The 23,005-nt window shown below is 61.3% G+C and overlaps 1 protein-coding gene across 1 annotated transcript; it reads left to right on the top strand.

Moving 5' to 3' along the window:
• The first annotated feature begins 1,178 nt into the window (after nt 1-1,178).
• Nucleotides 1,179-19,074, top strand: EPS8L2 (EPS8 signaling adaptor L2). Its single transcript, XM_065938087.1, has 21 exons — nt 1,179-1,314; nt 3,617-3,677; nt 3,783-3,838; nt 4,606-4,670; nt 12,716-12,877; nt 13,227-13,376; nt 13,452-13,531; nt 13,612-13,754; nt 13,836-13,906; nt 14,040-14,166; nt 14,323-14,411; nt 14,636-14,710; nt 14,940-15,088; nt 15,200-15,329; nt 15,439-15,551; nt 16,877-16,982; nt 17,558-17,671; nt 17,904-17,973; nt 18,084-18,264; nt 18,372-18,504; nt 18,577-19,074. The coding sequence occupies exons 2-21, from the start codon at nt 3,634-3,636 to the stop codon at nt 18,658-18,660; spliced, it is 2,142 nt and encodes a 713-aa protein (XP_065794159.1). The 5' UTR covers nt 1,179-1,314; nt 3,617-3,633; the 3' UTR covers nt 18,661-19,074.
• Nucleotides 19,075-23,005: the final 3,931 nt, after the last annotated feature.

Genomic DNA, 23,005 nt, shown 5'->3' with positions numbered 1-23,005 from the left:
CCAGGCTCCCAGCTGCATCCTTGAGGGGGTCAGTTCTCCCGCTCTGAGGAGCAGAGGATGCCCACCTCAGCGGCTCCCTTCTCCCATTTTGCCTGTTCAGGCTCAGCCTCCAGGAAGAGCGGGTGAGGGCAGGCTTGCCTTCCCCTCCGGGTTGTCAGCAGAGGGGGAGAATCAGGAAGCCAGGCCTTGCCAGGGCTCGGGCAGGGCTGGGCCCCAGGAAGAAGCCACTCCCTGCACCCCTGTGCAGCTCACCCGGCACCCCAGGTCGCGGGCAGGGAGGTCCCCACAGTGTGGGAAGGGGCAGTGTCGCCGACACTCCAGGACAGGGTGCCTCCTTCCCCAGGGGTTCCTGGCAAGCTGCCCGACTCTCCTCGACCCTGGGACTCCGGCACCCCACACACGCTTTCCTGCTCCCCACACCCAGGAGCAATGTGGGAGCCCTGGGGGCGCCTGCCCTCCTCTCCACTTCCTCTTCACCCAGCTTGGTGGGCAGCGCCATCCTGCAGGGTCAGCTCAGGAGGAGGAAAGACAGAACTACGGGCAGAGCTTGGGGCTTGGCCTAAGGCAGGGGGTTGCTGTCTGGAGCCCCTTCACACCGACTGGCCACTCAAGGACAGCCTGGGCCACAGGCATCCCAATCCCCGCCAAGGAACAACCCCACCCCTCACGGAGTGCCCACCTGGGCTGGCCCGCGTGAAGAAAGATGGGCACCTCCCTGCCCCCCACCTGGCCGGTTCAGGCCACAGGACTGCAGGGTCTCTGACCAATGGTCCTACCTTCGAGACTCACAGACCTAAGCACGGCCCTGGCGCCCTCTCCAGACCAGAGGGGCATCAGGCGAAGAGGATGGGCCCCGGTCGCCGAGTCCTAGGGCCTTGAGGCTGGGGTCACCTAGCAGGGGCAGGTCTGCCCTTCCCGGGGCTCCGCAGGCAGCTCGGCCTGCCGGCAGGACCTCTGAGCGTCAAGGTGCGCCGTCTTGCGCACCCCCGCGGGGGACGGGCTCGCGGCCCCGCCCGCGCGCCCACCGGCGCCCCCGCTCTCCCGGTGGAGTTCGCGCAGGGAGACGGCGTGTGTGCTGGCGGCTCTGTCCGGGAGCCTCGGTGGGCGGGGCATCCGCGTGCCCCCGCCCCTGCCCAGGGCCAGCCCGTGCGAGGTGACTCTAACCTGCCGCTCAGGTTCCTCCCCGCGCCCCGCCCAGGCCCCTACGCGCGTCCCTCCCTCCTTCCGAGCCAGGCACCGACAGACGGGCAGGCGGACGCGCGGACGAAGGGACCAGCGCACGGACGGCCAGGAGCGGGGCTGCGAGAAGAGCAGGTGAGCGCCCCGACCCCGCTCGGCGGCCGCACCCGCTCGGCGCTAGAGAAGAGAGCGCACGGACGGCGGGTCCCCGGGCCTCGGTTTCCCCAGGTGGCGGCAAGACGCGGGGCTCCGCCTGGGTCTATAGGCCGGGCTGGGACGCCCGGGGCATCCGCGAGAGGGGCCTTCCCTGGGCTGGCGGCCAGGAGCCGGGGCCTGCGGCCTGGCCTGCCCCGTCTGGTCCTGGGGCGGCGCCGTGAGCTGGGGATGTTTGTAAGCCAGTGGCTTCTGAGTCAGACAGCCCCTCCCAACCTTGGGCTCAGTAGGAGGAAGCCCCTCCTTCAGAAAAGAAGGGGTTCTCCTGCCCCTCAAAGGCCTCGGACCCGCCTCCCGACCCCGATGCCGGGCAGGCTGGGAGCTCCTTTGGGGCCGACACGTGGTGCCAGCCGGCTTCCTGGGTGTGGGAGCCGGGGAGTGAGCCCCAGTCCATGGTCAGGCCTTCGGTCAAGTCTGGGGAGTGGGAGGTGGAGGGCGGGAGGAAGCTGGGGGCCCCGCCGTCAGGGGCCGGGGGCCTCCAGTCCTGGTTGGGCTGGCTTGACCTGGGCAGCCCCTGTGTCTCAGGTGTCTGCTGTGGCAGGGGAGGTCGGTGGGCAGGGCTCCCGGGCTTCTGAAGTGCCCACTGACCACCTGTGTCTCTGTCCCCACGTAGCCAGCCCCAGCTGTCCTGGGAGGCAGGCAGGGCCTGGCTGCGACTCCTCCGCCTCTGCTTGGGCAGCCCCACCCCAGGACCCCCTAACCCGCCCCAGCCCTGCCCCTTCAGGCCTCCCCCAGCCCTGCCCAGGGAAGCAGTGGCTCCTGCCCCGCCCAGCAGCGCCCGCAGCGTCCAGACCTGGCACAGGCCAGCCGAAGGGGCTCCCCGACCCAGGGCCCCACCTGGCTCCCCGGTCTCAAGCTGACTCCTCCCCAAGGTCACTCTTCTGGGAGCTGGAATTTGAACTTGGAGCTGGTCCCTCCGCCCTCCCTGCCCTGCTGGGGCCTCCTTCCGGCCAGGCCTGACCCGGCACAATATGCGGTCCTCCCCGTGCACCCGGAAAATGGCCACAGTGAAACCGAAGTGCAGCCCGCCCCACCCCAGCCAGCCGAGGCCCGTGCTCCCCACTCCCGCCCTGCAGGCGGCCCCCCACCCAGCTGCTCCCCAACCCAGATGCCAGCGCCTGGAGTCACCTTCCTGGCCGTCCCTGAGCCCCTCACCCCTCCCCAGGGAGCCAGAGAACAACCCAGGTGTCCGCCCACAAGCCTGGGTTTCACCCAGGGGTGTGTGTGTGTGTATTGGACACACGTGCCCAGCACCCTCAGCTCAGCCCGCCAGGAGTCCCACTAAACAAACACTCCGGTTCACCTACTGAGGTCAGAAGCATTCCGGACATTCTCCACGGAGAGATGGACAGAGGAGTCTGGCCCAGTCCAGACCCTGGGGACGTGTAGGGGGGTGACTTGAAGCCCCCAGTCCCTCAACCCTCTTGGGAGCTTCTCTGTAGGTAGAACCTGGTCAATCCAGAAAGTCCTAGGCAGTCCCTGCCCTGGGTGCCAGCACCCCCGGCTTGTGACCCGAGCCTGCAGGCCCCTAACGCTGAAGCCACAGAGGGATGGTGTCACTGGTGACATCTGCTGGGAGCAAGTGTGGACCCCAGGGTCCCCTCGGAGCACAGAACCCCACAGGCTCTGCTTGGCACCCAGCGGGCGGCTCCCTCCGGCTTCAGCCTGGGCTCTGTGTCCCCAGGCCCCTGCCTCCCTCCCCAGGCTCCTGCCTCGGCCTCTGCTCCTTCCTCCCTTGTCTGGCTCTCACCTGCCTCAGGGCCTTTAAACTTGCTCTTCCCTCTGCTTGGAAAGCGCCTGCTTCTCCTGAGGCCCCTGCAGAGCCCCGGGACATCTTCCTCAAACCTCTACCCCAGACAGCCTTTGGGGGTGGGGCCCCCCTGCTGGCACACCCTGGGGGTCCCTGTGGAGGACCGATGGTCTGCGGAGCGATGGGGGTGCAGTGAACACCAGCTGGGACGTGGAGCAGGACTGGGCCTGGCGTGTCCAGAAGGCCGGGCTCTGCTCCCTGAGGACCACCTGCTCAGGCACCCTGGGGAATCTGACCAGGCCCTGGCCTGGGGGGTGGGGAGGAGGAGACCCAGGCCCCACGAGGGAGCAGCAGGGCCCTGGCCGGGTCCAGGTCTGGCCAAGGGGTCCGCCTGATTCCCCTGTCCACTCAGGTGTGGGCTGGGCACCAAGCCCTGGGCTCTGACCACACTGAGGTCTGCCCTCTTCCCGCCAGCCACCGTCGAGGACGCCATGAGCCAATCAGGGTCCGTGAGCTGTTGCCCGGGTGCCGCCAAGTGAGCCCCCGCCCCACCCGCCCACCCCTCAACACCCCCACCCGTCCAGCTGTCCCCAGGGAGGGGTGTGGCATGGCCCCGCCCTCACCAGCCCCTCCTCTGCAGTGGCAGCCTGGGCCGGTCTGACGGTGTGCCCAAGATGAGTGCCAAGGACCTGTTTGGTGAGTGAGGTTTGAGAACAGGAGGCTGGGGACAGCTCAGCAGGGAGGGTCTCCCCCTACTGCCCTCCCCAGGACTGTGCCAGGCCCCCACCAGGGAAGGCAGGTCAGCCTGGGCCCCCAGAGGAGGCCCTTGGGCCCGAACCAACCAACAGGTGCTCAGGCCCTGCCCCCAAACTCTGGCCACAGAGCAGCCCTCCCCCAGCAGCCAGTAAGGGGAGAGGCCTTACGAATAATTCAGGGAGCATCAATATTGATTCTCTGTGCTCCTCTCTGCCACCCGATCCTGATCCTCCAGGAGGCTGGGGCTCCTGCTGGGCTGAGTGCCAGGTGTCTGCTCCTGGAGGGTGGGGCCTGGCCAGCCCCCCCGCCCCCAGCTCTGACCCTCCCCCAGTCACGCAGGCCCTGGAAAGCCAGGAGCCCCAGGAGGGGCAGGGAGATGGTCGCTGGCAGCTCTTGGAGTTGGGGCAAGGCCTGGACCAGATCCCTCCCCAGGCAGGTGGGCCTGGGGCCTCCGCGGTGGGGAGGCTGAGCCTCCTACACCCGCTCCAGGGCAGACCCGGGCACAGCTGTGCCTTCACCTCACGGAGCTGGGGCTCCCTCCTGAGGACGGAGGGAGCCCTGGGGTCCTGCCAGGAGAGGCCGCCCCCCACTCCGTGCGTCCGCGCCTCTCCTGGTGGTCGTGAGGGGCCTACAGGCAGCCCCGCCCTGGTCTCCCCTCCGCCGGCCCGGGCCGCCTGCGGGGCTGAGTGACTGTGTGTCCTGCTCAGAGCAGAGGAAGAAATACTCCAACTCCAGCGTCATCGTGCACGAGACCTCACAGTACCACGTCCAGGTGAGCCCCCCACCCCGCAGGGCGCTCTTCCCTCTGTGCCCGGGAGGGGCGTGAGGCCCAGGAGGCGCGGTCCCGCGACGGTCGGGAGCTCCCAGTGTGAGCGGCAGGGGACGCCCCGGGGTGGCAGGGGGCGAGGATGGGCTCTGGAGCCCCCGCAGCCCTCAGGCAGGATGGCCCAGTGTGGGGTGGGGGGACTGTCCTCCTAGCCCCACAGCGGAGGCTGGAGTGGGAGGGCGGGTCAGACACAACTTCTGAGCTCCTCCTGGGGGCCTTGACAGCCACTCCCACGGAGCCTGAAAGATGGGCGCCCGCACTCTAGACCAGCTGACAGTTCAGGAGGCCTTTGCTCCCGGGTCAGTTTTGATTCACACTTAGAACCCAGGAAACATGTTTTTTAAATGACCTTCCTGTTCCTGGCAGCTGGCAAGTTCCTGGTTCCTGGTCACTGTCCAAACCTGCGGGACAAGAGGGTGGGAATGGATGAGGAGGGAGGGGCGAGGGGGCCCGGAGCAGGAAGGTGGGGGACCTGGAGCAGGAAGGTGGGGGACCTGGAGCAGGAAGGTGGGGAGACCTGGAGCAGGAAGGTGGGGGGTCCTGGAGCAGGAAGGTGGGGGACCTGGAGCAGGAAGGTGGGGGGACCCGGAGCAGGAAGGTGGGGGGACCCGGAGCAGGAAGGTGGGGGTCCTGGAGCAGGAAGGTGGGGGACCTGGAGCAGGAAGGTGGGGGACCTGGAGCAGGAAGGTGAATGCTTTCCTCCCCATGGAGCAGGAAGGTGGGGGGACTCAGAGCAGGAAGGTGGGGGACCTGGAGCAGGAAGGTGGGGGTCCTGGAGCAGGAAGGTGAATGCTCCCCCCCCATGGAGCAGGAAGGTGGGGGGACCCGGAGCAGGAAGGTGGGGGTCCTGGAGCAGGAAGGTGAATGCTCCCCCCCATGGAGCAGGAAGGTGGGGGGACCCGGAGCAGGAAGGTGGGGGTCCTGGAGCAGGAAGGTGGGGGACCCGGAGCAGGAAGGTGGGGGACCCGGAGCAGGAAGGTGAATGCTCCCCACCATGGAGCCCTCCGTGCCCCAGCAGCCACGTGAGTCACTGCTTTCTGAGCCTCGGCCTTCTTGTCTGTAGAGCGGGTCCACTGAGCCAAGGGCGTCCTGGGACTCTTGCCCAGGGCCATGCTGTGATCGGCTCCTCCTGCCAGCCTGCACAGGAGGCCATCTGTGGCCTGCTACTGGCTCGGCACCCAGGGCAGCCCTCCACAGAGGGACTTTGCCCTCCTGGTGAGGAGACACCTGGTCACTGGGGCCTCCCAGCCCTTCTCCCAGACTTTAGTCCAAACTAGCCGGTGAAGGACCCCAGCTCAGGGCACCTCTCCTGCCCACCCAGCAGCCAGCAGGGCTGAGGAAGTGGGTGGCTTGTGGCCCCGCCTGCATTCCCTGGTGGCTCAGTGGTGAAAGAATCTGCCTGTAGGAGATGCGGGTCTGTGGGTCCCATCCCTGGGTCGGGAAGATCCCCTGGAGAAGGAAATGGCGACCTGCTCCAGTATTCTTGCCTGGGAAAACCCCACAGACAGAGGAGCCTAGTGGGCTATAGTCCATGGGATTGCAGAGTCAGACACAACTTAATGACTAAACCACCACTCAGATGAGGAAACTGAAGCCTAGAGAGAGGTGGCGACAGGATCAGACCGACCGTGGCAATGGGAGGGGGCGCCCAAGGCTTGTGGATTTGTTTCTTTATTCCAAACTAACACACTGCGAAGTTGACCTCAGGGGCTGGAGTGTGAGGTTCTGTGCCAGCACACTCAGGACACCGGGCAGCTCTGTCCTTTTTGGTTGCAGCCGCGCCCGCCCGAATTTTCAACAGCACTGCTCTGCCTTCCATTCCTGCAGTTGAGCATTTTTGAGAATCCTCTAAAACTGAATTCATAGAGTTTACAACTATCTTTGCTCTTCTGCTTGGTAAACTTATTTCAAAGATGCTGTGTGTACAGAAGAGAGTTCTCCAGGTCGCAAGCCCCGCCTGGCCCCTGGACCCTTCGTGGGGCGCTGCCTGTGTCCACATGAGATGTATAGACTGCTTATTGAACAGTGGGGGGTCCTTTGCATTCAGCTAAAGGTATATGGATTATACCTCCCAGTCTGGCTTGCCGATGCACATGCATTAACTATGTTGAAGCAGGCAGAAATGTTTACTTTTGATGACTTCCAGTCGCATCCATTTTTTTCTTTAATGGTTACGTTGTTTTGGGGAGCTTGAGAAGTCTTATTCACTTGGTCATTGCTTGACCCCAGGCTCTGAAAACGTCTTGCATTTTCTTCTAGATACTTTGTAGTTTGTGTGTGTGCTAAGTCGCTTCAGTTGTGTCCAACTCTTTGTGACCTTAAACCCAAGTCTCTTGCCTCTCCCGCTTCGGCAGGCAAATTCTTTACCACTAGCACCACGTGGGAAGTCCCACTTTATAGTTTAGACTGTTACATTTAGGTCTCTGTTGTTGTTGTTCAGTCTCCAAGTCCTGTCTGACTCTTCGAGACCCCAGGGACTGCAGCACGCCAGGCTTCCCTGTCCCTCTCCATCTCCCGGAGTTTACCCAAGTTCATATCCATTGCATTGGTGATGCCATCCAACCATTTCATCCTCTGTCGTCCCCTTCTCCTCCTGCCCACAATCTTTCCCAGCATCAGGGTCTTTTCCAATGAGTTGGCTCTTCATATCAAGTGCTCAAAGTATTGGAGCTTCAGCTTCCGTGTCAGTCCTTCCAATGAGTATTCAGGGTTGATTTCCTTTAAGATTGACTGGTTTGATCTCCTTGCTGTCCAAGGGACTCTCAAGAGTCTTCTCCAGTACCACAGTTTGAAAGCATCAATTCTTAGGTGCTCAGCCTTCTTTATGGTCCAGCTCTCACATCTGTACATGACTACTACAAAGACCATAGCCTTGACCATGCAGACATCGGCAAAGTGATGTCTTTGCTTTTTAACACACTGTCTAGGTTTGGCATAGCTTTCCTGCCAAGGAGTAATCATCTGCTAATTTCATAACTGCAGTCACCATCTGCAGTGATTTTAGAGCCCACAAAGAGGGATTCTGTCACCACTTCCACCTTTTAGAGCTATAATCCATTTTAAATTCATTTTTTGGTTTGAGACTCATTAACCTTCCCTGTAGAGAGCTGCAGTTACAGGGAAGCTATTTTTTCTCCCTCATAATCATTTTGGTGCCTTTGTCAAAGATTGACTATTTGGGTCTGGATGGGTCTGTTCCTGGATTCTCTGTGTTTCATACAATTTTACCTCTGCCTAGCTTATTAACCATCTTGAAATCAGGCAATTTTTTTCTTTTTCTTTAAGGTTTTCTTGACTATTCTAAGTTCTTTGGGCTTGCATTTACATTTTAGAATCAAATTGTCCATTTTTACCCCTCCCCCCAGAAGCGTGCTAGAATTTTGATTTGCACTGAGTCAAGTCTAAGGATCAGTTTAGGGAGACCTAACATTGAGGCTTTCCCATCCATAAACATGGCACCTCTTCACTTATTTATTCTTCTCTAATTTCTCTCAGGCCTTTTTTGTGATTTTTTACTGCAGAGGTCTCAAGGCTCTTTGTTAAAATATTCCTTAGGTGTTCAATTTTTATATACTGTTATAAATTATTTCATTTTTTAAATTTAATTTTCAAGTTGTCTGGTAGCATTTGTTTTGTACAGTTGAATTTTGTAAAGTGATTGAGTATCCTAAGATTTCGCTGAATTCATTTATGTTTCAGGAATTACTTGTACCAGGAATTTTGTCTGAAAATACAGTACTTAATTTCTTAATTTTAACCACTTCGTCTTTCTTACTTTATTGCTCTTGCTAGAACCATCAGGATAGTGCTCAATAATAATGATAGTGGGCATCCTTGCCTATGTCCCATCTGGAAGAAAGTATCCAGAATTGCCTGTTTCTGTAGATGCCCTTTACGAGAATGAGAACGTTCCTTTCCACTCCTCTGTCTGCTGAGAGTTTCTGTCCTGAGAGTTGCTGAGCTTTCCCAGGTGCTTCCTCGGGTGAGATGCCCTTACTGTGTGGTTAGTGTACGAGCCATGCTGGGCTTTTGGCTGCTCTGGTCTGGCTGTGCTGCACATGCGCTTCCTCTCATCGCGGCACGTGGCCTTCTCATCGGGACGGCTTCTCCTGCGGCAGAGCGCGGGCCGAGGCCCTCGGGTTCAGTAGTGGGGGCACATGGGGTTAGTTGCGCCTCGGTATGTGGGATCTTCCTGGAACAGGGATGGAACCTGTGTCCCCTGCTTTGGGAAGCAGGTTCTTAACTACCAGACCTCCAGGAAAGTCCTGAATCATTCTGTTTCTTTAAAATGTGGAGCCAGCCTTGCATTTCTAGGATAGATTCCATTTACTAATGGTTTATTATCCTTTTTATGTGTTGGCAAGACTGATTTGCTAGTATTTTGTTAAGGATTGTTTGCACTAATATTTATTAGCACATTGGCCTGTAGTTTTCTCTTCCTGCAACGCCCTTGGTAGGTTTTGGGATCAGAATTATGTTGGCCTTATGAGTGGAGCGATGTTGCTGCTCCTCGCGTCTTCAGAAACAGTTAATGGAAGGTTGTGACTTCTTCAAGTATTTGTTAGGATTCACCTGTGAGGCCCTGAATATGGGGTTTTCTTTCTGGGAAGGTTTCTTTTATTATGAATTCACTTTTATGCCTGTATGATCTCTAGTGATGTCCCCTCCTTCCTTCTGGTTATTGATCATTTCTGTTTTCTCTATTTTTTTCTTGATCAGACTTGCTAAGGGTTTATCAATTTCATCAATCTTTTCAGAACCAACCTTGGGCTTTGTTGATTTTTCTCTCTTTGTTCTACTAGTTTGTTGGTTTCTGCTCTTAATTTCCTTCTTTCCACTTACTCTGGTTTCCTTTTTTAATATTTATCTTATTTACTTGGCTGTGAGCGGTCTTAGTTGCAGCATGCAGGATCTTCCATCTCCGTTGAATCTAGTTCCCTGATCAGGGATTGAACATCCACCCCCTGCAGTCTTAGCCCCTGGACCAGCAGGGAAGTCCCACAGGGTTTCATTTGGTGGTCATTTTCTAGTTTCTTAAGAAGAATGCTCAGACCATTGATATTGCCTTTCTTCTTTTCTGACATTCATATATAGCTATAATGTTCCTCGAGGGACTCCTTTAGCAGTCTCCTGCAAGTTTTGATGTTCTTGTTTTGATTATGCAGCTCAGAATTTTTTTAAAATTTTACTTTATTAGAGTATATAGCTGATTTACAACGTTGTTAGTTGCAGATGTACAGCAAAGTGTTTCAGTTACACAGATAATCCTTCTTTTTCAGATTCTTTACCCATATAGGTTATTATAGAATATTGAAGATAGTTCCCTGTGCTATACAGTAGGTCCTTGTTGGTTTATCTATTTTACATAGGCATGGTAGTGTGTTAACCCCAGGGTCCTAACTTATCCCTCCCCCAACTTTCCCCTTTGGTAACCATAGCTTGTTTCTGAAATCTGTGAGTCTGTTTCTGTTTTGTGAGTAAGTTCGTTTCTATTGCATTTTAAAATTAGATCCCACATATGAGTGATGCGTGTTAGTTATTCAGTCATGTCCGACTCTTTGAGACCCCATGAACTGTAGCCCACCAGGGTCCTCAGTCCATGGAATTCTCCAGGTAAGAATACTGGAATGTGTTGCCATTCCCTTCTCCAGAGGATCTTCCCGACCCAGAGATTGAACCCTGGTCTCCTTCCCAGGCAGATTCTTTACCACTTGAGCTATACAGGGCAGTCCTATATGAGTGATACCATATATTTGTTTGACTCACTTCACTTACTGTGATAATGTCTAAGCCTATCCATGTTGCTGCAACTTGGAATATTTTCTACTTTTCCTTGTGACTTCTTTGACCCTTGGGTTGTTTAGATTTTTCTTCTTTTTAAGCATTTAGCAATGTGAGCATTTATAGGTATAAATTCCCTCGAGCGCTGGTTTTGCTGCATCCCACAAGCTTGGGTGTATTTTGCGTCTACACTCCTTTGTCACCAGGTGTTTTATTTTCCTGGACACTTCCTCTTTCACTCACTTGTTTGAAAGTGTGTTCTTCAGTCTCTACAGATGTGGACCCAGAGTAACTTAGAAAGGTGTTGCTCAATTTCCGGTTAGTAGGGTTTGCAGTTACGAGTCTGGTATCGATTGCTGATTTAACCCCACTGTGTCAGAGGACACAGGCTGTGTCTTCAGGCGATTGGAACGCACGGGCGGTATGCTTGGCATGCTTTGCAGACAGACCCTCTGCCTGCCAGTCACTGCGTGCTTCTGGTCCCTCTCTAGCCTGCCCGTGGGCCTGTAGCCTGGCCCTGAGCTGTGCGGGGAGCGGCCTTGTGCCTGTGCCACGTTCCGCACACGGGCAGGTTGCCTGGGTGGAAACATAAGAGGGAAGCCCCTGGCCCGGTCCAGTGTCACCAACTCCTCCCGGAGCTGCCAGGCGAGGCCCCCTTCTCCACGTCTTAACCGGCCAGTGTCACCCACAAGGGCAACAGAATGGGGGAAACTCATTCTTAAAGGAGTAGTCTCAAGGCTTCGATCTGCAGTTCTGGTATTGAATGAGTCTGCATAAAAGTTTCTTCTTTTGTTTTCGGCTGCACCGTGTGGCTTGTGGGATCTAAGCTCCCAGACCAGGGACTGAATCCGGACCCCTCGGCAGTCAGAGCTGAGTCCTAACCGGTGATCTACCAGGGAGGTCCCCGGCATATAATTTTCTATATTAAAAGGTTATTCTGTATCTATTTTCCTGTAGACTCTCTGTTCATACCTTTTGTCAGTTTTTCAATTGGGTTGTTAATCTTTTATACTTATTTACGTATTCTTTCATTATTTATTCATTTACTGTTGGTATCCTTAATTATTAAACAAAACAGAGCTCTTAACAAAGTAAGAACTGTCACTATAATACATACCAGTCTTTTTCTATTTTAAGAAAATTAACCTGCATCAAATCTATTATAGCTATTATTTGTGTTTTCTCAGTTTTTTTTTTTTCTCTTTTTTTTCTTCTCAGTTTTTTAAAACTTTGTATGTGGTATTTTTTTCGTAAGCAGAATATTTTTTTAGGTCAAATTTGTGGGTTTTGTCTTTTATTTCCTTTTGTGTGTATGTGGCACGTGGGGTCCTAGCTCTCCAACCAGGGATTGAACCCGTGGCCCCTGTAGCGGCAGCCTTAGCCACAAGGCCCCCAGGGAAGTCCTGATCTTCTGACTATCTGGGTTTTCTTCCTGGCTTAGCAAAGTCCCCCAGGGAAGAAGCGTTCTGAGGTTATCTGAAGTCACCCAGTATGTCACCTTCACGCATCTGTGTTCTGTGGTTAAGCCTTGCCTGCTTAAGGGTTTATGTCAGTGTTTCCCCAGCTGCCCCAGCACCGTTCCCTGAATTCAGCAAAGGTTGGCACGGACACTCGGGGGCTCCTGGGAGGACAAGACACCCAAGCTAGGCTTCCAGAGAGAGGAGTGGGTGGGCAGGGCCGGCCGGCCAGGGGCCCCCATGGGCTGCTCACTCCCTTCCTACACATTCACCGGGGGCCTGCCGTGGGCCCGGCCCTGTCACAGAGGAGACAGCGGGCAGGAGGCAGAGAGGCGCGTGGTACCCCACATAGACCAGATGACGATAAATAAAAGGGCAAGTCAGGGACATGGTGACAGGGAGGCTGTGACCGGGCACTCAGGGAGGGAAGCACCCAGGAGCGTCTGGAAGGAAGAGTGAGTTGGGGGCAGCCAGGCGGGCAGAGACGACAGGGTGGAGGGCACCAGGGGGACTGCATCCCTGAGCCCGTGAGTGCACGAGGCTGGGCGGGGGGCCTGTGCAGGGCTGCCAAGGGGCTCACTGGGGCCTGTCTGTGGCCGCCACAGACAGCCCCGAGGCGGGGCTTTGTCTCTTCAGACCCCCAGGGCAGGGCTGTTCCCCTCAGACCCCCAGGGTTGGCCGTGGCCCCCTCAGACCCCAAGGCACAGCCCCAGGAGGGCTGCACCCAGGGTGACGCCCTGCTCACCCACCCAGCACCTGGCTACGTTCATCATGGACAAGAGTGAGGCCATCGCGTCTGTGGAAGACGCCATCCGGAAGCTGGTGCAGCTGAGCTCCAAGGAGAAGATCTGGACACAGGAGATGCTGCTGCAGGTCAACGACCAGTCGCTGAGGCTGCTGGATATAGAGTCGCAGGTACCTCGGCCGGAGGAGGGCGCAGGCAGCCACGCAGAGCTCTGGGCCTGTCTGTGGGACCTGAAGGCGGAGGGCAGAGGGCAGGGAGGACCGAGCGCGGCTGGAGTCAGGGGAGCTGCGCCCCACGGGGCCACGTTCCCCGCCCCTTCCCCCCACCCCCGCCAGAGCCCTCCAGGGCTGGACAAGGCGGGCCAGCGGCGTGGAGCTTGCCGGCTGCCAGCCGCGTCTGTGTGCGGGCCCCTTTCTGCGCGCGTCTGTGGCGTGAAGGCCGCAGGCCAGTCGCCCGTGTCCATGGCGCCCCCTCGCTGAGCCCACGGCCGCGAGCCGGACCCAGCCGCCTGTCCCCCAGGAGGAGCTGGAGAACTTCCCCCTGCCCAGCGTGCGGCACAGCCAGACGGTGCTCAACCAGCTGCGCTACCCGTCCGTGCTGCTGCTCGTGTGCCAGGACTCCGACCAGGGCAAGCCCGACGTCCACTTCTTCCACTGCGACGAGGTGGAGGTGAGGCGGCGGCCGCGGGCTCGGGGGCACGCGTCCCTCCTCAGAGCCGGCCTGACCCCGGCCCCCACCCTGCAGGCGGAGCTCGTGCACGAGGACATCGAGAGCGCGCTGGCGGACTGCCGCCTGGGGAAGAAGATGCGACCGCAGACCCTCAAGTAGGCGTCTCGGAGGGGCTGGGGGCGGCGGGCCTGGGCCGCGGGCTGCACCGGGCTGAGCCGCCCCTCGTCCGCCTCAGGGGCCACCAGGAGAAGATCCGGCAGCGGCTGTCGATCCTGCCCGCGGCCCCGGGCCCGGCCCCCATCCCCATCCAGCGCTTCGGCGGGGACTCCCCTTCCACCAAGAACCGAGTGGGCCTGCTGACGCCGCTGGGAGAGCTAGGTGGGCCCCGCGGGGCGGGGCGGGGGGCTGCAGCGGGGCGGGGGGCGACGGGCCGGTCAGCCGCAGTTCTGCCCCGTGCAGGCCTCCGCCGCCGCGAGTCGCTGGAGGAGGAGCCGCGGGCCGCGCTGGCACAGAGGATCGAGAAGGAGACGGTGGGTCTCGCACGGGGCGCCCCAGGCACTCCGGGCCCCTCCCGCGGCCCAGGGGCCAAGAGGCAGCAGGTGGGGGTGTCCCTGCAGAGGGTCGGGCCGCCTGAGGCTGACCCCTGCCCCACTCTGGCCCTAGCAAATCCTCAACTGCGCTCTGGACGACATTGAGTGGTTCGTGGCGCGGCTGCAGAAGGCGGCGGAGGCCTTCAAGCAGCTGAACCAGCGCAAGAAGGGAAAGAAGAAGGGGAAGAAGGGGCCGGCAGGTGCGGGGCGGGGCGGGGGCGGGGGGCAGAGTGACCCCTGAGCGGGGAAGGTGCGCGGAGCCGGCGGGCAGCCTCAGGCTGAGGCCAGACCCGCCGGGCACGGCGACAGCGGGCGGGCCAGGCTCACGTCCGGCCGCCCGCCCCCTCCCCGTCCAGAGGGCGTCCTCACGCTGCGGGCACGGCCCCCCTCGGAGGCTGAGTTTGTGGACTGTTTCCAGAAGACCAAGCTGGCCTTCAACCTGCTGGTGAGGGCAAGGCCGCCCCGTCCCGCTGAGCTGATATGGGGGATGGGGCCCCCCTTGTCCGCGGCACCGCACCCCCGCACCCGCGGGCCCGCTCCCCTCCCCCCACCCGCGCCCGCTCCCCTCCCCCACCCGCGGGCCCGCTCCCCTCCCCCACCCGCGCCCGCTCCCCTCCCCCCACCCGCGCCCGCTCCCCTCCCCCACCCGCGCCCGCTCTCCTCCCCCAGGCCAAGCTACAGAAGCACATCCAGAATCCCAGCGCGGCAGAGCTGATGCACTTCCTCTTCGGACCTCTGGACCTGGTGCCTGGGGCAGGGGGGAGTGGGGACCTGGGGGCTTGCCAGTGACTGGGAGAAGCAAGTGCCCACCTTGGGCAGTTAGCTGGGGCCGGCATCCACGCTCAGAGCTGCGGACACATCGGGCCAGCCTGTGGCGCTGCCGGGGGTAGAGAGGTTGGGAGATGGGGGGAGGGGGGTTGGGGGAGGGGGGAACCGGCCAGAGGCCCCCTCTGACCCCCTCTGTGCCCCCCAGATCGTCAGCACTTGCGGCGGCCCGAACATCGCTCGCTCTGTGTCCAGGCCCCTGCTGTCCCGCGACGCCGTGGGCTTTCTGCGTGGCCACCTGGTCCCCAAAGAGATGGCACTGTGGGAATCCCTGGGGGAGGCCTGGACACGCCCCCGGTAGGCGGCACAGGCCACACCGGGAAGGGGTCCTGCAGGGGGCGGGCCGGGGTCCTGAGCAGGGCTGGCTCGGCCAGCGGGCACAGCTCACCCCAGGCCCTCCCGCCCCAGCTCCGAGTGGCCACGGGAGCCGCAGGCGCCCCCCTACGTGCCCAGGTTCCACAGTGGCTGGGAGCCACCGCTGGACGTGCTGCAGGAGGCCCCCTGGGAGCTGGAGGGGCTGGCAGCTCCCGCCGACGAGGTCAGAGCTCCTGCAGCCCCTGCCGGCCCCACCTTTGCCCGCTGCTCATGCCTACCCTCCCGGCCCAGCCCCTGCTGCACACCAAACCTGGGCACCCGCTTCCCCACAGCCGGCTCCAGCGAGCCGACCGTCCTTCAGAAACTCCCCGAAGCACAGCCTCGGTCCGGAGTCCACGCCCCCAGGAGACGTGGTCCCCCAGGTCAGCTCCCAGCACACTCACAGGTAAGCTCCCCTCAGGGTTACGGGGGCACCGCTCACCCCTCCAGTCACGGAGGCTCTGCTGTGGGCAGCATCACCGGCTCAATGGACATGAGTCTGAGCAAGCTGGGGGAAATCGTGGAGGACGGGGAAGCCCGGCGTGCTGCAGTTCACAGCAACAGCTGCCCTGGGTTCAGTGCCACCAGGTGGCGGCCAGAGGCTCGTTCCCGACCGCCAGTGCCTTCCGCCCTGGAGCTGGGTTTCCTCTCAACTTTGTTGTGTACAATTGAGGGGGAAACGTTGAAAGCACCCGTAAGTCCACTACCTAATATGTCATCTTTTTCCATGTCTCCACGTTTATGCTTTAGAAACATATAGAAATGTACTAAACCTCTGGACTTAAGTGGTCTCACTGATCGCAGTCACCCAGTCAGGGCCGATTTAGACCCAGCCTCAGGGCCCGAGGGGACGGCTGAGGGTCTCTGTGGGGACAGCCTCCCTCCCCCCAGCCATACGCATTTCCCTGGACCACATCTCCCAGCCCCAGGGCCGAGGGGAGTCCCCGTCCTTCCTCCCCTTCCCTCATCCTCTGCTCTCAGTCATGCTCTGGACTTGTGTGGGGAGCACCTCACCTCTCAGACCCCAGGATTCAGTCTCAGGAAGGGAGGAGCTGCCCCTCCTTCCACCCCACATCAGGAGCCTGTTGCCCCTGGTCCCTGGCCTAGGGTCACCTTAAGAAACATTTTCATCCTTTGATCTCCAGTCTCTGGCTGGTCCATCGCAGCCCGTCCTGACACACCCCCAGCCAGGGCCCCAGGAGCCACCCCAGCCCCACCCCCACGTCCCCGGGCCCTGAGCCCGCACCTGGGTGAGCGTTGCCCTTGTGCCCTAGCAGCGGGCTGGCCAGGAGGGATGGCCCAGCACGGGCGGCAGGCACAGGCCTGCTCCATCCGGGGGCTGGGACGCCCCGTGCGGTGCGGTGCGTGTCCACTCTGTCTGCAGCGCCAGAGGGGCTGCAGCTCTGAGAGCATCTGCCCGGTCCCTGATGGTCAGCTGATGCTGGGTCCCCTGGGGGCTGGACCTGGCGACCCCTGAGGGGGCCTGGGCTGGGGCGGGCCTTGCTGTGCCCACAGGCCCCCGCGTGCCACCCGCCTCCGCTGCCCCCCCACGCAGGGGGCCCCAGACGCAACGGGGCTGTCACAGTTTCCATCCCAGCTGACAGCCGCAGCCTCTGCGCCGCAGACGGGAGGCAGCCAGCACCTGGGAAGCTGTGCCCCGCCCGGCCCTGCCCCAGGCCGAGGAGAGACCCCAGCCCGGCGCGGGGCCTCAGTCCCTCCTGTTCCACACAGAGGCTACGAGTCTGCATCAGCCATGGCCAAGTACGTCAAGGTCCTTTATGACTTCACGGCCCGCAACGCCAACGAGCTGTCGGTGCTGAGGGATGAGGTCCTGGAGGTGAGTGGGGGCTACGGGCGGTGGACCCCAGAGAAGGCGTCTGCCTGACCCCGGGGCTCCACTCTGGGTCCTCAGCCTGGCACCCCCAGCATAGATAGCCTGGCTGATCCCCCTTGGGGATCTCAGAGGGGTGTCAAGGGCCCCTGGGCTGGGCAGGACTCAGGACGAAGGAGGACTCACCCCGTGCTGGGTGAGGACACCCCCAACCCAGCAGGGCCCTGTCATTCACATCCACCCGGGAGCCCCCTCAAGGCACTTCCCATGTTTCATGCCAGCCCTGAATCCAGGCCACCCACTGAAAAGTGGAGCGGCTCGGGGGCGGGGGTGATCTATATCCACAGTCAGGCTAGAGGCTCAGGAGACCCCTGGGGGGAGAGGGAAGAGAGTGGGAGGCCGGGGGGCCAGGGGAGCTGGCCATGGTGTGATCATCGTCATGGGACCCGGCAGGGGCCGGCTCGGAGGGGACTGCAGAACCCTCTTTGGCCCGTTGGTAAAGAGGGGCTCCCCCTGGTGGTCCCCGTGGCTGGGGGGCTGGGGGCTGTGGACCAGGGTGATGGCCCGATGCGGGCCTGCAGGTGCTGGAGGACGGCCACCAGTGGTGGAAGCTTCGGAATCGCAGCGGCCAGGCAGGCTACGTGCCCGGCAACATCCTGGCAGAGACCCGGCTGGAGGACGCCCCCCAGGAGCAGGTGAGGGGAGGTCTGCCCTGTCCTGCTTTGGGTCGGAGGGGCAGGGCTGGGTCTTGAAAGACCCAGCCTGACCCCTCCCTGCGGGGGCTGATGAAAGCTCCGGGGTCTGGGCTAAGACTGGGAAGGTGGGGGCCAGAGCAGGTCCTGGGGGTGCAGGGAGGAACGGGGAGTGTGGGGAGAGGCCTGGGGAGGGATGCCGAGCTGATGTAACGGCGCCCCCCCCCCCCTGCAGGGAGTGAAATACTGGGGCCCTGCCAGCCCAACCCACAAGCTGCCCCCCAGCTTCGCAGGAAACAAAGACGGTGAGGGATGGGGCCCCTGGACCCCAGTGCCCCGCATCCCGACGGGAGGCGGCGGGGGAGGGGAGCCCTCGGTCCCAGCGGCGCGGGTCTGAGCCGCCTGCCGCCCGCAGAGCTGATGCAACACATGGACGAGGTCAATGACGAGTTGGTGAAGAAGATCAGCAACATCCGGGCGCAGCCGGCGCGGCCCTTCCGGGTGGAGCGCAGCCAGCCGGTGCCCCCGCCGCTCACCCACGCGTCCGGGCCCCGCGAGGTCCGCGCCTGGCTGGAGGCCAAGGCCTTCAGCGCGCGGTGAGCGGGGGCGGGGGCGGGGCGGGGAGCGGGGAGGCGAGTGCCCGGCTGCAGGCCCAGGCCTTCAGCGGGCGGGGGCCGCGCTCACGCTGGCGCTCGCCCCGCAGGGTCGTGGAGCACCTGGGCGTCCTGACCGGCCCACAGCTCTTCTCCCTCAACAAGGATGAGCTGCGGAAGGTGTGCGGAGAGGAGGGCGCCCGTGTGTACAGCCAGCTCACCGTGCAGAAGGCCTTCCTGGAGGTGAGCCCGCCCGCCCCGTGGTGCCGGGACAGCGGCTGGCGGGACCCTGACCGACGCCCCCCTCTCCCCCAGAAGCAGCAGGGTGGGTCGGAGCTGGAGGAGCTCATGAGCAAGTTCCATTCCAAGACCCAGAGGCGCGCAGAGGAGGACAGTTAGGCCTGCGGCTGGGGACGAGCCCCGCGGCTGGAGTGTTATTTTTGTTCGCGGACGTGTTTCAGACCCTGGACTCGGATGGACAGTCGCGCTGGATGGGGCCCCAGGGACCTGACCTCGGGCTCGGCGCTGCCCCCGCGCACGCCCCCGGGGCCCCCACACACTCTGCAGCCAAACTTGCCGCCAGGCGGTGCCAGCCCCTCATCCACCTGCCCCCCCTGAGCCTGGATCAGCCCCAGCCCCAGCCCCCCCTCGCCTGCCCCCAGCTCCCCCCCCCCACGCGTGTTCCCGGCCCCCGCGGGGCTCAGGTCTCAGGCCTGCTCGCCCGGCCTGCTGTGCGGGAGGAGGTGAGTCTCGGAGCCCTGGACTCGGGGGGCCACACCCCAAGGAGGAGAGGTGACCCAGGCTCAGGATCCACGCCATTAAACCACTGCAGCCTCCCAGCAGCCCCGTGTCTGTGTCCTGGAGGTGGGCTGGGGTCACCGTGGGTTCTGGAGCCCCCTGGGATTGCACGTTTGGAAGAGCTTTTGGGCAGAGGCAGGCAGTGGTCAGGCTGTGCTGGGGACGTTCCGGTGAGGCTGCTCACCCTTCCACACCCGGGCGGGAGGGCCCGGAGGACACCCCTGGGAGCTGTGGCTGCGTGCCTACTGTGGGAACGTGGCTCTCCCAGCCCCGAGGTCCGGAAGGCCGTATGGGAGGGGTGGGAGCAGGTCTGTCAAACCTCCAGTAGGGAGGCGGCATGAGTCACGGGGTCAAGATCGAAACTAGACTCGGAGGGTGAGCCCCAAGCCTCGGGAGGGGCACCAGAGAGGGCGTGGGCCCGCGGGGCGGGGCAGGCAGCCGGCGAGGATGGGGCCGGTGCAGGGACGGGGGCCCTGAAGGCAGGGGTCAGGGGCGCGCCGGCGAGACCACTCCACGCCCACCCTCGGCGGCGGCTTGTGGTGCCCTCTGCTGGCCGCTCTGCGAAGCGGCCGGCAGGCCAGGAGGGGGCGCGCAGCACCTGCTGCCAGCCCGTGAACCCCCAAAGCCGGGGGAGGACCCGCCCGGGGTTCCAGGGTCTCTGCCTGGTGGGCGACCACAGGACGTTTGGACACAGAGGCTGGTTGTGCCGTTCAGGGCGGGAGATGGCGGGAGTAGGGAACTGTCCCCTGCCGGGCTGGGCCTCAGAAGCCCTGATGACTCGCAGCAGGGACAGGCCATTCTGGGCCACGTCTGTCCGGCTCAGACCCCCGGTCAAGGTCAGCTGGGCAACACCGAGACTGACCACCTCGGAGCCCTCTTCCTGGGAGAGGAAGGTGCTCCCTCCAGCTCCAGGCCTCGAGAGGAGGGTCCTTGCTCCCATGCCTGGGCGGGATCCCACAGACAAGGAGCTTGAGAGGAAAAGGGGAGAATTGGGCATCCACCTTCCCACCAGAAAGCACAGCCCCTGCTGGGCCTAGACTGCCAGCCCCCTGCTTGGCTGAGACCCTCCCCCAAGCAGGCATGAGCACCCCCCCTCCCGCTCCCAGGGTGGCCTCTGCTGGCCCAGGGGTGCCCACACTAGACCTGGAGGTCAGCGGGACAGCCCCCAGCGCACCCTCTGTCCCCACCTAGCCAGGTGCTGTCATCGGCTGGATGGTCTGAACTTTGGGGACCCTGCCTCTAGGCTGGGTGATTTGTCTCTTGGGAGCCCCAAAACCTACACCTGCCTCCTTGCCCAGCCTCCCTCCTCCCCCCAAAGGCCTCCTCCTGCCGTGGCCCCCTCTTGCCCGCCCTGCCTCTTGGGCAGCCTGAGGGGAGCCCACTCCCCCAGCTCCCAGGCCCCCCTTTCCTGCCCAGGAGCTGCTGGTTCTGAGGCGCCCCCGCCCCAGGAGTTCGCTCAGGTCAGGGCTCCCTGTCCCCCAAGGACAGACACGTGCAGGGCCCAAGTCACTCAGCTATTGGGGTCCCTGCGTGGAGTCCCTGTGCTTCCTGCCCCAGGGCGTCACTCCGCAGGGCTGCCAGGTTAGGGGGTGCCTGAGCATCTCCCGCCCTGGGCCTGGCGACCTCAGGGCCCCAGAAACAGGCACAGACAAGGCACGGAGGGCCAGGGGCCCTGCTTGGAGCCCCAGAGTGGGGCAGAGCCCAGGAGGGGGGGCCCAGCCACTCCCCCCCCCAGCCCGCACTGGTCACGCAGGGGAGAGGTGGGGTCTGATGGCACAGCCTGGGGCCAAGGGCGGGGGCCGCGGAGGTCTGACTGCGGGCAGAGTGGGGCCATCTCGCCCGGAGCCGCCCTCCCAGCGCCTGACCAGCGCCCAGCTGTGCCGCCCACGGACGTCCCACCAACAAGGCTGGCTCTGTGCTGGGGACAGGCTGTCTTTGTGACTGTCCCCCCACTCGTGGGCCTCCGATTCCCCCCGTCTCCTCCCCTACTCGGGCCGGGCCAAAAGGCCAGTGGGGCTCAATGCCATTTTGGGTGGAGATTCTTCTTTTCCATTTCTTTCTGACTTTTTCAAAATATTTGACTCACTGAAAGGGTACTGCACAAAACAGCACAGGAGGCAAGATGTCGCCACACCCATGTAAGCCGCCGGGATCCCCACAAAGGCATAGCGTGCGCCTTCACTGGGGAAGGTGTGCTTGGCAGGGCGGCTTCGCGGGTGAGGGTGATGCTGAGAGCAGCTCCATTCGGAGAAACAAAAACGGTTCCTATCAACCCTCCCCCCAAAGGCGATCGCTGTGGGAATTGCTGGGCTTCCACGAGGGGCAGAATTCAAGTCGGGGGCACGTGGCCTGTTCCGTAGTTACCCCCACGGAGCATTCTCCCCAGCGGGGTTCGCAGGTCGCTGGGGGGCCCTGAGCTCTAGACGAGCGTCATGACAAGACAGCAGCATGTTAGAGGTTGGATTGTCTCCCCCAGCTCGTATAAGGTGGGGTCATTAGGATGGGCCCTAACTCAACATGGCTACTGTCCTTATCAACAGAGGACACTTGGTCATAGACACACACAGAGGAAGTCACCTAAAGACAGAAGCAGGGATCAGGCTGACACGTCTACAACGTGAGGAGCCTCAAAGATCATAGCCAAGCTGGACCAGAGGGAGTGACCGTGCTGACACCTGGCCTTGGACTTCCAGCCGCTAGGACTTTGAGACAAAGAATTTCTGGTGTTTAAGCCTTGAAGGTTATGATCCTCTGTTACCACCGCCTCAGAAACTAGTACAGGGTGATTCGGCTTTTTCACAGGGCTCCCGTGGGCACGGATGGTGCAGAAGCCCTGGCGGGTGAAGCTGTTGGCTCCTCGGCGAGGATCCCGGCGTGGCCACGGGCAGGATCCCCTCACACATACCCCGGGGAGGAAGGGCCCCGGGTCTCGGGGTGAGCCAGCAAACACCCCTGATGCAGAAGACCTCAGTCTGGGCCCTTGGGTGTCAGCCTCCTGCAGCGCTCGCTTGGACGACAGGCGAACCCCGACTCATGCTGGGCCGGCTGTGCAGTTCACACTTGGGGTCTTGGCAGGCGTTTGCCCCCAGACAAGAGAAACAGCAGACAGTCTTTGTTGCCATGGTAAATTCGAGCTTTCCACTGGAAATTGGGCTTCTCTGGTGGCTGAACTGGTAAAGAGTCCACCTGCAATGCAAGAGACCTGGGTTCAATCCCTGGGTTGGGAAGATCCCCTGGAGAAGGAAATGGCTACCCACTCCAGAATTCTGGCCTGGAGAATTCCATAGACTGTATAGTCCATGGCGTCGCAAAGAGTCAGACATGACTGAGTGACTTTCACTTTCACTCACTGGAAATTAGAATTTTGGAACCTGCCAGCATCAGTGAGACAGCTCCCCAACCTGAAGGCCCTTCTCCGAGCGTGTGATGTAGGTGTGAGTCCCACGTGGACGTGGAAAGGGAGACTCTGAATCAGCATTTTTCCAAACAATCGTGATTCTGATGTTACAGAATCACGGGGGCCAGAGACCTGTCCTTGGAGCGAGATGCACCAAGATTCCCCGGGGCCCCAGTGGGTCGCACCTGGGGTGGGCTCCCCGTCCAGACGGAGGCCGCCCGGAGAGGCGCCCCGAGCTGGGGTTCAGTGTCAATCACAGGAGAACGTCCTCGATGACCCGAGAAGGCCACTCACCTGCTCCTGGTTTCTAGCTGAGAGTTCGGGTGAGGCTGGGTTTTCTCCAGATGCTTCGACCAGGATGGTGTCCCCAACAGAGTGAAGGTGGACATGGAGATGAGGTCCAGCTGCTGCTAGGAAGCCTGATGTCAGGGAGATTCATAAAGACATGTATTCATGCCACTCTTCTTATTTTTCATAGAAATCTGCTCTTTATGTGTTGAATCCTGGCTCCCCAAAATGCCATGAAGGGACATGTGGATAAAGCTGCTC

Source organism: Muntiacus reevesi, chromosome 5, assembly GCF_963930625.1.
Source record: "Muntiacus reevesi chromosome 5, mMunRee1.1, whole genome shotgun sequence".
Classification (NCBI taxonomy): domain Eukaryota; kingdom Metazoa; phylum Chordata; class Mammalia; order Artiodactyla; family Cervidae; genus Muntiacus; species Muntiacus reevesi.
The sequence above is the reverse complement of the archived record's forward strand: the minus strand, read 5'-3'. Positions and strand labels throughout refer to the sequence as shown.